Source organism: Microtus oregoni, unplaced genomic scaffold (assembly GCF_018167655.1).
Source record: "Microtus oregoni isolate MIOR12 unplaced genomic scaffold, Mior012 000036F_ref0000092, whole genome shotgun sequence".
Lineage (NCBI taxonomy): Eukaryota > Metazoa > Chordata > Mammalia > Rodentia > Cricetidae > Microtus > Microtus oregoni.
The window spans coordinates 17,445,134-17,461,766 of NW_024543095.1; the positions used below are offsets into that span (position 1 = coordinate 17,445,134).

The 16,633-nt window shown below is 49.1% G+C and overlaps 1 protein-coding gene across 2 annotated transcripts in view; it reads left to right on the forward strand.

Annotated features, from left to right (window-relative positions):
- Prkce (protein kinase C epsilon) overlaps window positions 1-16,633 on the forward strand; it is a 525,963-nt gene that overhangs the window by 497,842 nt on the left and 11,488 nt on the right. The window contains exons 14-15 of one of the 2 annotated variants that reach the window (XM_041630989.1): window positions 114-260; window positions 6,200-6,229. In XM_041630989.1, coding sequence (XP_041486923.1) covers window positions 114-260; window positions 6,200-6,214 — 162 coding nt within the window. In that variant the 3' untranslated portion in view covers window positions 6,215-6,229. The remainder of the gene's footprint in view (window positions 1-113; window positions 261-6,199; window positions 6,230-16,633) is intronic. The other variant, XM_041630988.1, reaches the window with a different exon arrangement.

The window sequence follows — 16,633 nt, forward strand, 5'->3', positions numbered from 1 at the left end:
AGTGAGGCCCCTAGCGTGTCCGTGCAGATATGGGAAGCAATGTGGAAGATATTCCCTCATGACCCATGCCTGGGAGCCTCCGTCAGTAACTCTCTCGTGCCTTCCTCCCGCAGTTCATGACCAAGAATCCTCACAAGCGCCTGGGCTGTGTGGCGGCACAGAACGGGGAAGACGCCATCAAACAGCACCCCTTCTTTAAGGAGATTGACTGGGTGCTGCTGGAGCAGAAGAAAATCAAGCCCCCCTTCAAGCCGAGAATTGTAAGTGGGTCCCAGCCCTTGCCCTCCACGGTCAGCTGGCACTTTTGTACCTGGGGTGTGGCTACAAGCCCAGGGAGGGGTCTCCCCTAGGAGAGTCTGAGGCCTTAGGTGTTGACTGTCAACAATGACACCTGCCGCTCCGTGCTCTTAGCGCCGCGCCGTGGCAGCCATAGTGATCCTAGTTCTCCACGCGACACAGAGATGATGGTGTTTCTTGAGAGAGAAATGGGATTTTGGCTTTGAAAGCAGCCATGTAGAGGAAAGCGTGACCTAAGTGTTTGTCGTGGTCCTTGTATGACAGAGAGTGAAGTGAGATTCAGTGGCTATTGCAAGAAAGACTGACCCCAAATCCTGCGGGGAGTCATAGTCCTGTCTCTCATGTGTCCCTGCCCTCTGCCTGCTCCGGGCACAGCATGGGATGACCTCCATGTGCAGTGCCAAGCACAGGTGAGGGCTGGAGATCAAAGGGACGAGACACTCGGAAAGCTGGACAGAGTACTACACTCAAGGCTTGGCTGGGGAACCAAGGCCATGGCCTGCGACCTGACCTACTATGGCGGTGTTCAAAGAGCAGGCAATGTAATCCCGAGAGAGAGGTATCTCAGTTCCGGTATTTCAGGAGGTAGTGAGTTCTTCAGGCTGAGAATCCGGGCAGCCAGCTTCAGGCACCTGGGAACCAAAGGGAAGAGTCTCTTAGACAGGATCCCAGACCTGTGAGGCTGGCAGGAGACCTGAGATCATCAACCAGCCATGGGTCACCATGTCCTGTCCGAGGAGACCTTCCTCCCCCACCTGCAAGGATAGAAAAGACCTCAAGTGTCCCTTGGACCCCCAGAGAGGAATATTCTGGAAGGTGATTGCCAGCTGATGAGTATGCTCCAGACCATAGACAAAGCCAAAAGTGACAGGTTGATGTGACGTAGGCTAAGGCTTACTAGTATTCCTATTTTGCTTTCGCTTTGGTCTGCGTGCTTTTTGAGAGACACACAGCATGGAACAGGCCAGGCTTGTGGTCTGTTTCTCTCTGAGAACCTCCCCTCCACTTTAACCCATCTTACCACAGCTTGTCCCTCCACCCCTACTCCACCCCGTGCCAAGTTCATACAGTGGATTTTGTACCTAAGGAAGGTTTGAGGTTCTGGCTGTAGGGCTGACAGAGCTCACTGCGTGTGTCAAGCCTATCTGATGGCTTGGCCTGGGGCCTCTAAAGTAGCCTCAAAGGGGAAGAGTAACTGGATACCTGACAGAATATATGAAGCAGGTCGCCAGAGGTTGAGAAGAAACAGAAGGATCAAGCCCGAGAGGTGAATTATAATTTCCATGGAATCTGACTTAATCCCTAGAGAAATGAGAAGCAGAATTATAACCATGCAGCCCCAACTAACAAGAACCCAGACAAGACCCACGGCCAGTCAGATGTCATTGCCATCCGTAGATTGGCTTGAACTTACGTTGAGACTTTATGTCAGCAAGGCACTTTCAGCCAGACGCAGGGAGGACCAGTCAGAGCCAGAAAGGCTGGATGAGGAATAGGCACGGCCTCTCAAGAGATTGTATGGTGAAGAGGCCCAAGGAAGCCCCCCTAGGGCTATCAAGGGAAGCAAAGGCCAGGAAGTTAGTGCTGCAGAGAAGCTCCTAGCACGAAAGAAGTGAGAGCGAGCTTGAGCCTCAGTTTACAAAGGATATTTTTTAATGAATGGAGTCGCTGGGACCCTGGGGTCTAACAGATGAAGTGACCACGGGCCTTTCCTAGAAATTTCTACTCCAATCCAAGGCAGGCTCTGGAATTTAAGCAATGGTGAGAAACTCAAGTTCCTAAGGCAGCTCTTAAAGCCCGGTCAATCCAGGATATCCTCACTGAGTTTCCAATCTGTAGACTGGATGTGGTCTCTTAGTAGTCTCAACCTTGCTCGGCTTCTATGGGTCCTATCACAAGACATTTGGAGAGGAAGCACACCTTGGTTCCAGAGTGAGAGCAGAGTGACAGGGGCTGTGAAGAATGGTGGAAGATCACTGTGGGCCTGGGATCTGGGACAGAACCCAGACACTGAAGAAACAGGGAAAGAGTGGGGAGCAAATGGGGTAGGCTACCAAGTGTTCCCCACCCATGAGTAAGTCTCACCAGGGCTCGGCAGGTGGAGACCCCTTCAGGTTATCCCTAGGCAGGTGTGAAGATGTTCCCATAGGCAAGGGGTTTTTAGAAACCAGAAGAGGAAGTACTTCTCTGGGTCTGGGATCAGGTGGGGTTCTATACTCCCCTGGACCCCAGTCCACAGGAGACAAGGACTGCCCTTACTTTAGCCTTTGGGAAGCCTCCCCCTGGGAGTAAAAACAGGTCCCTGCTCAATTCCTTTGCTGGGGGACCCACACGAGCTTCCGGTGGCTTTCTTTCACTGAGAGAGTATGACCAAAAGAGAGAAAGGACTGGGCCATGGAGGTCCAACATCCATCTTACTTTCCTAAAACTATCTTCACTGTTTCCATGGAAACTGTCTTGTATATGTTTCCCCACTGTGCCCCAAACTACCCTGCTGGGGGGCGAAGGAAGAAGGGTTCAATGCGCTGTTTTGTTTGAGCTGAGATGAGGAAATTAGGGCATTAGGGATGAAGAAAGTGGGGAGGAAATAATCAGATTGGGCGAGAGGTGTTTCTGGCCATACTTTGGCCGAGTCCCGTGGCATGGTCAGAGCTGCCAGTCTCAGGTCTTCGGAGACTTCATCGAGGTATTTAAATATTTGATCACATTTCTGTCCTTGGGATCTGAGGTCTCTGTCATAAATATCAAATCTGTGAGTGAAAAGAAAAGAGGAGGAGGAGGAGGAGGGAGAAAGAGAAAGAAAAAGAGAAAGCAATTATCAAGAAGGTGTCCTGACCCTGTCCCCAAGCTAAAGCTCATCCCTGCAATGTAGAAGAGTCACTCTGCGCTACCTGTGGGTGCAAGTCAAGCAGAAGATGCTGGATTAAACCAAAACCATTCCATGTATATCACCTGGGAGAACCTCGCAGGCCCAGTGTGGAAACTCAGTGGGTTTTTATGAGCCACCATCCTCGTGTAGCCAACGAGCACAGGGATGTCTGCCTAGCCCAGGCGGTAGCAGGGAGGCAGGCCAGCTCTGTGCTCCATTAGCCCCCATGGCCTTGGGCCAAAGCAGCCATGCACAAGTCCCTGCGGAGGGAGATCCTGCAGCATGCTGCCATGGAGCCCTCCTGCTCGCGGGGCAGAGGTTCCTTGCGAGACTGGCTTTCTTTGGCCTCAGGTATCTTATCTATGGAGGACATGTCATTTGCCTTCCTGGGAGAGCTCAAGGAAGGAAAGATAGTTCAACACCGAGAAAAAGCAATGAGGACATGGGACTATACGCCAGGACACTGTGAAGTGTTTGGATCTTGTCTTACAGACAGATGGCACATGAAGGGATAGATACCGTGTGAAGAAAAAGATAAGCTCTCTGAGCAGACAGCACTAGCCTTGGAGGTGTTGCTAGCACAAAGAGAAACTGGGCACAAGCTTAAACCAGTAAATAAGGCAGGTTCAGAAAAGACACCCCCATCTCCCAACACCCCCCCCACACACACCCATTAACACAGACACCTTTAGGGAAGTGTGCTCAGGTGCTGGAGGGCACGAGAAAGCCTGGCTTTCTTCTCTTTGGAACTAACTCCACTTATTCTCCAGCTCTGCCCTGTTGGCCTTATACCAGAATGCCACCGCTCCCCAGAAACCTACTCAGCAGCCTCTACCTCAGTTCCCTTACTGGCTACCAGAGCTGAGTCACCTGGAAGGTGACCTGCCTGCTGGATTCAGGGGGAAGTGGTTTTGTTTGGCCCAGGAGTGGTCCTAGCATCCAGTCTAGCATTTGAGAATAGCCACGATGTAGTATCTTGTGTCTCTAGAACTCTTAAGTCTCCACCAACCCATCACACCAGGCAAAACCGTTTCTGCCATGATGGGTTCACCTGGAGACTGGGTCCCGCTCACACCCACAGGGGCTGAGGGCGAAATCAGAGCAGCTTCCGACCTGACTCCCATCCCATCCCCTCCACAGGAAGCCTCCCGCCTCTGAAGGTGTCACCAAAGAGATTGTTCAGATTGGAGGCTGGAATTTGGCCTCTGGTCAGTTTCCATCGCATACCTCCCCTGGCTGCTGTCCCTGCGGGCTCTCTGCCTTCCTGACGTGTTTGCTAAGCTGAGAATCCTGTGCCTCTGGCGTCTCAGTCTCACTGTGTAACCCTTGCTCTGGTTCCCCAGAGGTTAGGAGTGCAATGGGGGTTTCCAGCCTGCAGGCTGTCACCCCTTTGTGTGGGCCCCCACTCAGTGGCTTCTGCTTCAGCATGGAAAGTCTCTTCTCGTGTGTCTTCTTGACTGCTGTACCCTCCTCCCTTGTATTCCCTTGTGTGTTCCTCCTGTCCCAGCTCTCTGCACCCATACACTGATTTTATATAAATGATATGCCATCAACACCAAACCAAAAAGCTCTATGGACGTGCAGTCAAATCAACAAAAGCCAGCAAACTCCTTAGACTAGAGGTGACAGCCAAGTGTGAACACTCTCACTGGAGCCCTCCCTCCAAGTGTGAACTAGACTAGAGGTGACAGCCAAGTGTGAACTCTGTCTCACTGGAGCCTTCCCTCCAAGTGTGAACTAGACTAGAGGTGAGAGTCAAGTGTGAACTCTGTCTCACTGGAGCCCTCCCTCCAAGTGTGAACTAGACTAGAGGTGAGAGTCAAGTGTGAACACTGTCTCACTGGAGCCCTCCCTCCAAGTGTGAACTAGACTAGAGGTGAGAGTCAAGTGTGAACACTGTCTCACTGGAGCCCTCCCTCCAAGTGTGAACTAGACTAGAGGTGACAGCCAAGTGTGAACACTCTCACTGGAGCCTTCCCTCCAAGTGTGAACTAGACTAGAGGTGAGAGTCAAGTGTGAACTCTGTCTCACTGGAGCCTTCCCTCCAAGTGTGAACTAGACTAGAGGTGACAGCCAAGTGTGAACTCTGTCTCACTGGAGCCCTCCCTCCAAGTGTGAACTAGACTAGAGGTGACAGCCAAGTGTGAACTCTGTCTCACTGGAGCCTTCCCTCCAAGTGTGAACTAGACTAGAGGTGACAGCCAAGTGTGAACTCTGTCTCACTGGAGCCTTCCCTCCAAGTGTGAACTAGACTAGAGGTGAGAGTCAAGTGTGAACTCTCTCACTGGAGCCTTCCTTCCAAGTGTGAACTAGACTAGAGGTGACAGCCAAGTGTGAACACTCTCACTGGAGCCTTCCCTCCAAGTGTGAACTAGACTAGAGGTGAGAGTCAAGTGTGAACACTGTCTCACTGGAGCCTTCCCTCCAAGTGTGAACTAGACTAGAGGTGACAGCCAAGTGTGAACTCTGTCTCACTGGAGCCTTCCCTCCAAGTGTGAACTAGACTAGAGGTGAGAGTCAAGTGTGAACTCTGTCTCACTGGAGCCCTCCCTCCATGTGTGAACTTGACTAGAGGTGAGAGTCAAGTGTGAACTCTGTCTCACTGGAGCCTTCCCTCCAAGTGTGAACTAGACTAGAGGTGACAGCCAAGTGTGAACACTGTCTCACCGGAGCCTTCCTTCCAAGATGGTGATGGTGTCTGATCACTAATACGTCTCCCTCATCTAGTTTTTGTGCTCCCAGTAGGCTTATCTTTTGGGGGGATTGAGGGGAGAAGAGATGTATTTGGTATGGCTGACACTGCAGATTGCGGGGCTAGTCAGCTCACTTCTGGTTCCCATTTGGTGCACCCCAAAGAATTAGACTCTGAGATCACAGGCTCTGGGGGTTTCACCACTGGAATGGGAGCAAGCCAGTTAAGAGGGAGAGACCTGCTTCCCTCAGAGCCCTAGCTGTCCTCCATGAACGCCAAAGGCAACAAGGGAAATACTGGCCAAGTAAACTTTCTTTGTGTACGTGTTCTCTCTTTTCAAGTTTGCTTCAGTGTGAATGTCCCTCTGTAAGGTAAGGCTTCCAGAGTGGGGAGTCTCTCCAGGTAGGTGAGCCCACAGGCCCCATAACATAGAGGCCCTTCTCAACCTCATGATCCGTCTCCATTCAGCCATCCATGCTGCATGGCAGGACCCCGATGGAAGCCCCCCCTGCATGCCCCTGCATGACTGGGCTGTGCTGAGAGAAAACCTGGGAAGTGGGCTCAAGAACTCACATGCTCACTTACTTAGCAGCCCCAGGAGGAGCCCGGCTGGGCAGGCATCCCCTCCCCCTAATGCTGATCCACCTGCCCAGGGACCCGACTAGCATGGACTATGGTAATGCAGAGGCCAATGAGACACCATCATCATCTTCCATCCTGGTGTATCAGGACCAGGGCTTTGCAGGGTCCTTCACCAAAGACACCTCCAAGACAACTTCCATGTCAGAGTGAGATACCTTCCCCCTAAGAAGCTATTCACTCTCACAAAGAGCCAGGGGGGCTCTGGCCCAGGTCTAGAGACCACAGGGAAAGACCACATCCCTGTTTTTGTTGGTTGGTTAAGTTACAGTGTGCTACAGAGGACAGGGGTTTTGATCACAGAGGGACTGGGGTTGACTATGATTGCTGTCACAGGATAACCTTAAGATTGTGAGAAATCACTTCATCCTGATCCTCAGACCGTCTTATCTGTAAAATGGAGTGAGAATAGTTCTCTCGTAGCATTGAACACAGGACCAGTAGCGAGCCTAAGATGCCTTGTGTGCTCCTAGCTTCTTGGTAAAGTTTAGTTCCACTCTCTTCCTTCATGCTGTTTTTCTTTAGTCTGAAGGTGCTCTTCCTTTCTCACCAAGGCTCCGGGAACCAAGAGTTAATTAAGTATTATGGGAAATCATATGGTATTTGGGCTCAGGAATCAGACAAAACTGTGGCCTTCCACTTTGGCCTGTGGGATCTTAGAATGATGAGCGCTGTGTCTGGTACCCAGCAAACAGGATAGTGAGGAAGATGAGGAGCCTAAGGCTGGGGGAAGCTGGTCTGTGTAGCACTCCTGTCACACAGAGATGAAGGGAGTCCAGATACGGGGCAGCACCACCTCTCAGGGCAGTAGCTATAAAGAGGTAAAATAGTATCTGAAGACTGGGGAGGAATGCCACTCAGGAGTCTCTGCAGAGGCTAATGGCCTTAATTCTGATGCAGTCATTGGTACAGCAAAGGGTGACTTGCCAGATGGGAGATTCTCAAGTTTTATCTCTTGTGATGGTGCCAAAGGTTGCTTCGTGGCACAATCCCTTTGTTTTTAGAATAGAGAGCTATGTAGCCCAGACTGGACTGCAGGTAGCTGTGTCTTCAAGCTCCTAATCCCCTCCCTCCACTTCCCATGCTTCACCACAGCTGGCCCAAGTTGCCCTTCTTTGCTCTGTGACTTGCTCACCACATGCGTTCGCTCTGCCTTCATTCTCAGGAGTGTTTTGGCTGAATGCAGCTGTGTGGTTTCCAGTGTCCTGGCGTTGGCATGGTAGCTGTCATCAATGAACACCATTCCAGGGCACAGACATCTGGATGTCCCTTAACCAAGCCGTTATGGGGTGAAAACCCAGACTAGCCATTTTTGCCATCTGAGAAGTCTGATTCCAGAAGTCTTCCTGTGGGTTGTGGTGAAAGACTAGGCAGTACTTCACGTCAGTCCTCCTAACATCCCAGGAAAGGGTCAGAGCCCATCTAGTGAGTTCTGGACTTGATTGGGCCTTTCCCTGGGCTCATGAGTTTTCTTTATGCCTTTATGGCTGTTGGGTTGGGTTGTACCGTCATGAGTTCATCGGCATAGTATTTATTGAACTTAATCTCCTCCTTACCCCATCAATACTTGACCATACACATACAACCCACACCTACCTGTTGAAAGCACTGAAGGCTCTGTGCAGCTAAGTGTGATGGAAAGGGAGAGAGGCAGGAGAAAGCAGAGCCAGCTGGTTGGAGAAGCCAAATCTGGGCAGAGAAAGATGAAGATGGTCAAAGAGAGAGGCATCTGTGGGAAGGTGGCTTTATTCCACTTCTAACCAACATGATGGAGCCATCCTTAGTCCTTTCCTTGCAGTCCTGGAGGAGAACATTGACAGCAGCAATACAAAAATCTTTCTACCAACACTCTTCGTGCAGTGCCTAGACAAAGTTAGAGTACAGGGAGAAACGGATTGGAATATATAGGTGGTAATAGTGAGGGAAAGCTCCAGAACTCTGCTGACACAGCTGAGGAGAAGAACGGTAAGCCTGGCCTTTCAAAGGGTGAGAAAGCCAGGGTCAATAAGAGGAGCCCACCAGACAGGCTCCTCCACGATCCCAAGAGTCCCACCCTCCATCTTAAACATGGGGCCACCTTGCTAAAGGAGCAGTGTGCTCCTGCCTTTGTCTTGTAGAGAGTTTTGAAGGATAGGCCAGCAGCCAGGAGAGCAGTGACAGAGCTCTGAGGCTGGCTCCTTTCCTTTATAAAGAAAAATAATAAACAGCCTCAGTACTTCCGAAGAAGGAGCTCAGTCCTGCGGCCTTGAAGGCCTCCAGCCCACCTTCACTCTCTGCAGAGTACAGCATAGAGGCACACTGGGTATGCTCATGGGATCCTCTGCCCGTACCAGCCTCAAAGTCCATGCCTTGTATCTCCATGGTATTGTCAGTCATGACAGAAAGAAGCCCCCCAAGTCTACTTTTGTTTATGGGGTATGGATGCCCTGTTTACTCCTATTGTTTGTGCCAACAGTGGAAGGAGCAAGTAGACTTGGATGTGTATAGCACAATTAATAAAAACCCAGAGACACATAGCATGGGACTCATAATCCCAGAGTCATGGGTTTGTGCCCCTTGTTGGGTACCAGATGGGAATATTCAGCTCGGTGTGATAGCACACTCCCTTAATCCAGCACTCAGGGAGGCAGAGGCAGGTGTATCTCCGTGAGTTCAAGGGTAGCCTGATCTACAAAGTGAGCTTCAGATCAGCCAGGGCTACACAGAGAAGCCCTGTCTCAGGGAGGAAAAAAGAGTAATACAGAAGTATGACTGTAGAATTCTGGAATTCTACAGGTTTGTCGTCTATGATGATGTCTGTGATGACGTCACATCAACCTTTATCTTTTCAAAGTGAAGGGGCCTGACCACAGGCACACTAGCCATCTTTTAGCCATGTTTTTCTGAATTCTCATTCCCAAGACATACTCCACATTGAAGGGTTTCCACGGAGCCCCGCGTGTCGTGTGAGTCCAGATGAGTCTGGATCGCTAAGGCTGGACCAGTGAAGCATGCAACCTTTTATAGAGACAAGCTCTACAGAGTATGCTTGTTAACTGGGATGACTTGCAGCATGAACTCTGTCTTTCCTGGAGACAGAAGCTGACTTCCCTCCTCCTACAGCAACCATCTCCCTTTGAAGTCTTTCCAGAGAAGTGTGACAGACTTGGGCCCTAAGTGCCATGCTGGTTTCAAATAACCCAAAATAGAGCCACCCCAAAATACAGAGTACCAGAATTACACTTTCATTCTATATCACAGGCAGTGGGCTAAGGAGAAGACTAGACACCTGGGGACTGGTCCCTGCAGTCGGAACGACCCTGAGCGAGTTACTAGGGCAGTCTTCTCCCCTCAGATAAAGTAAAGGGTTTAAGTAGTCCCCAAGACTCCTTGCAGATCTCCATGTCACTATGCTTCATGAGGGAAGGAATCTGTGGGGTTCTAAAATTTCTGGCAGTAAACTGTACAATGGACTATGCGATTGTGATGAATTCTAAAAGTATCTGTACCTGTCTTTCTGCCTACACAGTAAGTGCAAGGACCACCTCCATCCTCTCCAGAAGGGCCTGGTTCCTTAGCTCGGAACAGGTTTGATTTACTTTTTCTACAGGAGAGAGTCTAGTCTTTTCTTTTGGAATATGTGTTCATGTACAGCGGTCTCTCTCTCTCTCTCTCTCTCTCTCTCTCTCTCTCTCTCTCTCTCTGTGTGTGTGTGTGTGTGTGTGTGTGTGTGTGTGTGTGGCCAGAAATGACATCCAGCATTAACTCAGGCATTGCCCACCTTGTTTTTTGATACAAAGATTCTTCATTGATGTAGTACTCTCACATTAAACTAGGCCAGTTGGCCAATGAGGCGGTGCCATCTACACGCCTCTGCCTTCCCAGTACTGGATTACAGGTGTCCGCATACCCAGCTTATTTTCTGGGTGGGTTCCAGGAAGCAAACTCAGGTCCTCCTGCTTGCATAGCGAGTGTTTGCCCAACTGAGCTGTCCCCATCTTCTCAGCTTCCTCTTGTAGCTGCTATTTCCGGTTTTTTTTTCAAGTTTTACGTAAATGGAACCACACACTGTGTGTCTGTTTTTTCTTTCATTGTTGCGTTGCATTCCACTTGGCATCATGCCTTTAAGGGTAGGGCTCATATTTTTAAGTTTTTATTATAGAAAATTCCAATCATGCCCTAACATAGAGACAAGGGTCCAAATGCACGACCTTAGACCCATGAGCCAAGGTCAACAATTACTTCTACTGAGGGGCTTTCACTGCTTTCTTTGTTCATGGTGCATTCCCTGCACTTAGGATGTCTCCTGATATAGTGCAGGTATTTGGTCTGTTTGGGGATGAGCAGATGTTACACTCTGCAAATCTTAGAGATCTCTACAGCCCTTGCCCAGATAGTATTTTTCTCCCGAATTTATCTCTAAAGTCTCTTCTCACCTTTTATGGCTGTGCCAGTCTATGCCTGGAAGTGTAAAGTAATTAGAACCTATATTAGGAAACCTACACTTGCTGTTGAATCGAGAGGGAAAGCAGTGATCTCACCTTGACGCGAGAGACACATATTTGAATGTTTACGGTTACTGTTTAGAAGCCAGCAGGCAGCATAATAGTAAATCCTAGGCCAAGAGAACTGATCTCTAGCCAGCACATTTTCATAAATAAGGGGGAGGAGTGGGAGAGGCTGGTGAGTAGAGAATGCTGGGCTTGGCCAGGGCCAGGCTGCAATGTTTCCCTCTTGAAGACTCCAGCTCTTAGCGGTGACATTACATTGAAACACCCACAGTCAGTGGTGACTGCCAGTTAGCTCAGGTTTGCCATGGTCTGCTGCCTGCTTCCAGCTGGAGACTCGGTCTCCTGATGCATTACCAACCTCAGATGTGACTGCTGCATGCCCAACCGTGTACAGCCTGTGCACTGCAGGGCCCAGCTCTGTGACTTTGGGCCCAAGAAGCAGCAGTAGACAGGGTGGTATCTCTTCCTACAGCTGTTCATCCGTGTTTTCCATACCATGCTAAGCCTCTGGGCCCCCCCAAGACCTTCTTGCCGAACCTCAAGATCCACCTAGTAGTAGGCTGTCAAATCAGTTCAGTGGAAAAACAGGTTAGGATGGGGCAGAAAAGAATAGAAGAGACAGAGCATTGGAACAAAATACAGAACACATCACAGAGAGTACATGTAAACTATGGTTTATTGAATCTTGTAGTGATAGCATGAAGTGATATGTACTGGGACATACATAAAAAGCTCCAAATTCCTAAGGACTATGAATTAGGTGCATGCTGCCCCCATAAGGTGTAAGAAATGACCCTGGAATCTTTTTTTAGATGTTTATTTTAGTGTGTGTGTGTGTGTGTGTGTGTGTGTGTGTGTCAGTGAGTATGTATTTATACCACATGCATACAAGAGCTCACCGAGGTCAGGATCAGATGTCATAGAACTGGAGTTTCAGGTAATTCTAAGCTGTCATGTGAGTGCTAGGAACCAAACCCATTTTCCTCTGCAAGAACACTAAGTTCTTTCAATCACTGAACTGTCTCTCCAGCTCCAAGACCCAAATCCTAACAGTCATGGGGGCTGAACGAACTAGGCAATGTGAGGTGAATTCATTTTCTTTTGGTGCGGCCACACACCTGGCAGCTTTGGCGAGGCAGAGTTCTTCTAGCCAGGTGCATAGATCACCACATCTATGCCTCCTGGCAGGTAGGTCTTACTAGGAGGCAGGATGGCTCAAGCCAGGGAACCCAGCCCCAGGCAGAACAAACTGAACACCAGCTCTGACTCACGGCTTGCTGAAGGCTGAAGGCGCTTGGGCAAGTCGCTTAATGCCTACAAGTCTGGCTTTTATCCTCATAGTAGAATATGGCAGTGCCCACCTGCCCTTAAGAGTGGCTGCAGGTTTCGTGTATCGGGGCACCTAAGGCACTTGTGCAGGGTCCACATCTAGCCAAATCTGTCGCTCTGAGCTTTATTACTTTTTCCCCTGAGGCTGTGCCAGGCACCGTAGCAGGGAGAAACACCAGGCTGATACCCACACACATGGAACACTGGGCTATGGAAGACAGCCATTAGCTGAGCCATCAGTCAGCCACAACTGCCAAGAAAGAGGAGTTCCAGGAAGGGAGGAAGGATGGCTGAGGTGCGAGAGGACCAGTCAGTGGCTTTGGGCCAATCTTCCAAGAAAGGGCATTCCTTTGCCACATGGCACCAAAAGACTCCTGTCCTTAACATCAGGTCTTGGGGCTGGTATGCAGCCCTGTAAATGGAGATTAACCCTCTCCTGCCCTCAGTTATGCTCTTGAAGGGCGGTTTGGGCCTGGCGCTCCCTGCTAGGCTCTCCAGAGTTCGTTCAAGCAAAGGGAAGTTTGTTCATGTGTGCTGAAGTCGGGCAGAGCAGACTCAATCAGCTCCACAAGACTCTCAGTTAGAATTTAGGCTTTCTATTTCTGTTGCCAGGTTTTGTAGTCAAATGGTCCTAGCCAGAGTGTTCTTGTGGATGCTGGGCAGGCCTAGGTAGGTAGTTGTGAGCACTGCCCACAAAGCCTCTTTTCCAAGAGCAGAGGGAGGGGGTGAAGGCGTTCCCGGAGTTAATGGTCTCAGGCAATCAACTCCATGTGGTCTTTATCTAGGAGGAGCACCCCCCACTTTATTACAGCCTCCCCCATAGAGCGTGATATGTCATTGAAGACTGAGGGGTTCCTTGTGTCCTGGAAATCTTCTGAGAGAGCTGTGGTACCCTAGAAAGTCAGCTTTTATGGGAATTTGCTTCATCAGTGAGACTCACTGCAATCCTGAGGATGAACCCAGAATCTTGCATGTAAGACAAGTGAACTGTACCTCACCTCTAAATCCATGCACCACCCTGTCAAAAACCTAACACAGTACATTCTCACCAGAAAAACCTAAGTTTGCCACTATATACAGCACACATAGCTGTATCGTGTTGTATGTTCATGAGACCCTGATTTCCCTTCTTGAATAAACAGCTTCTCCAGGTGAGAGAGTCTGATGTCAGAATCTGAATAAAGTTTTATTGGAATGCTACCCAGGGCCATTCAGTGGCATGGTGTCAATAACGCCTTTGTGCTACAAGCTTGGAGCTGTGGTATGGTGGCAACAGACACTCCCTGGCTCACAGAGTCTAACCTGTTTACTATCTGGCCTTTTAGAGGAATTTGTCAACTCTTGCTTTAGGCTATGTTAGTCACCTTTCTCCTTGCTGTGACCATGTGCCTTGCTGAAGAACTTAAGAGAGAAAAGTTTTACTAGGCTCACAGAGAAGACACAGACCACCATGGCTAGGAAGGCATGGTGGCAGGAGCAGACAGATGGGCTCTTAGCTGGCTTCCTCCCTTTCTCCTTTTTAGTCAGGTCAGGGCTCCAGCACAAGAGATGGTGCCATGCACGTTCAGGGTGGGCCATCCCCTTCTTAGTTAAAATTCTCTGCACCGACACCTCATAGATGAGCTCAGGGGACTCAGAGGTGTCCAGTCAAGTCCACGGAGAGGACCATCACAGTCTGGGCCCCCAGATTCCCGAGTTTCACTCTACACTCCTTACTTTTGCTTAAAATAACCAAACTGCCTGGCAGTGGTGGCGTACGCCTTTAATCCCAGCACTTGGGAAGCAGAGGCAGGCAGCTCTTTGTGAGTTCGAGGCCAACCTGGTCTACAAGAGCTAGTTCCAGGACAGCCAAGGCTATGCTGAGAAACCCTGTCTCTAAAAAACAAGATAGATGATAGATGATAGATAGATAGATAGATAGAATAATTAGTTAATTAAAATGGCTTGGGAGATGTCTTATCATCTAAAAGTAAGGAGTCCACAAGTACAATGACCGAAGTTCAAGCCTCAGAACCCGGGTGAAAAGTTGATGGCAGTGGTACACACCCATAATCCCAGCACACTAAAGTGAGATCAGAGGTGGAGACAGGAACTTAGCTGGAAGCTCCTGGGCCAACAGCCTGGAGTGCAGAGCACAGGGGCCGAAACTAGAGGCTGTACCTCTACAAGGTAGAAGGTGAGGACCTACATTAGACCTCCACCAGATACCAGATTAACAAGTGAAATGGATGTGCACATGTATTACATATAAATGCATATATCTTACATGTATATATTATATACTTGCATATTAATACATGTATGTGAATATCCCAGGTATGGTGGACAATGCCTGTCAGCTCCACACTAAAGACATGGGGGATGACTGAGTTCTAGGCCAGGAGGGCAAGAAGTGTGTGTGTGTGTGTGTGTGTGTGTGTGTGTGTGTGTGTGTAGAGAAAAAGGAAGGGGGGAAATGCCATAATTAAGTTACAACAGAAAGAGAGAGAGAGAGAGAGAGAGAGAGAGAGAGAGAGAGAGAGAATGTTCACAATGCCCCGCAGAATTTGGTTATTGGGGAGAGCTGCCATACTGTGATGGGGATTGGGGATTGTGGGGTCCCCCATCTGTGGCTTCTGTGGTTCCTGTCTTTGTGTACCAACCACCTCCTCCCCAAAACCTCCTTTTCCCTCTTTAGACCAGGGAGTGGCCAGGAACTGAGTGAAGGGTTCTGAATTTAGCTGCTGTAAAGCTCATCGTTCATGTTTCAAAGACAAATTAGTGTTGGCCTTCTTCTCTCATCCAAGGCTCAAGCAGCTTTATGAAATGAGAGGAGTGGTCACAACTCCAGGACTGTGGCTCATGTGCAGCGGAGAATAGATAGTTGTCAGAGATTGCATTGGCTAATTTTGAACTTCAGATTATTAAAGAGGAGAAGCAAGTGGGGACACTTCTTGGAAAATAAGAAGCCCTAAGCACTGAGTCCTTGCTCCAGGCAGGTGGTGTAGGCATTTCTTGGAGACTGAGAAGACCAAGGCACCTGAGCCTTGGCTCCAGGCAGGTGACATCAGGACCAGAGGCGCCTGGCCCCACTTTGTCAGGCTCTGCTGCACCCAGTGCCCCAGGCCCCCAGGGCCCTGGGCGCGCCTGTTCTTCATAGATAGCAACAACAGGAAGCAGTGCTCAAAGCAAAATCTGGCTTCTGTTTGCTCTTCTTCATGTTGCCTTGTTTCAGAAAGTATACATATATCCCACCAGGGTGCACAGCCCACATACCACTACCATGGATGTTATATCAGGGAACATAAAGCCGGGGGGGGGGGGGTGGAACAGGCACACAAGGTTCTGTTTTGTTTTTCTCATTTCTGTTTGTTTATTTTTTTAAGGCTGTAACTTAATCATGACATTTCCCCCTCCCTTCCCTTCCTCCAAACCCTCCCATATGCCTCTTCCCTCTTTCCTTCAGATTCCTGGCCTGTTTTGTCATCATTTGTTCCTGCATGCACATATGGATTGCATATACATATATATTCCTAAATATAACCAGCTAAGGAAGCTTCTTTTGAGTGGTCACACATTTGACTCTTTGCTGTAAGTGAAGGCTGGCCACTTCTAGACTTAGCAGGCATAGGGGATGAAAGGACATTGCTGCTACAAAGTGACACCAGACAGAAGGCTTTTCCTGGATCAACCAAAAGATGATGCTGTTTGCTCCATCCCGACGGCTTTGATTGATGTTTGAGATGGACCATGCTAATAATTATGGCATTTGGTGTTCCCACTTGAGTGCATTCAGTCTCTTGATCCTGAAATATATGGCGGGGGAATAGGATTAACGCCCCTGTTTTATGTAAATGAAGACATGGAGATCACATATTTGCCCAAGGCTAGAAGTGTTGGTAATTGGAGAATCCAGAATAAAATCTAGGGGGCTAGATGGCTCAGCAGTTAAGAGCACTGGTTGCTTTTTCCAGAGGTTCAAGTCCCAGCATCCACATGGCAACTTGCAACCATACAAATAGAATCTAGATTCTCAACCTCCCTAATGCTGCAGTTCCTCATGCTGTGCTGATCATCAACCATCAAATTATTTCATTGCTACTTCATAGCTGTGATTTTGCTACTATTATGAATCACAATGTAAATACCTGATCCGCAACCTTGTGAGGGTGGCAGCCCACAGATTAGGAACCTCTGATCTAGGTGGTCAGGCAGAGGGCATGAAGGCTAGCTACTGAGCATCCTACCTCTCAAAGTGGCTTAGAAAGAAACCAGTGTGGTTCACTGGCAAGCTTTCAGATGTCTCTGTTATTTTATTTTATTATTTTATTTTTCAAG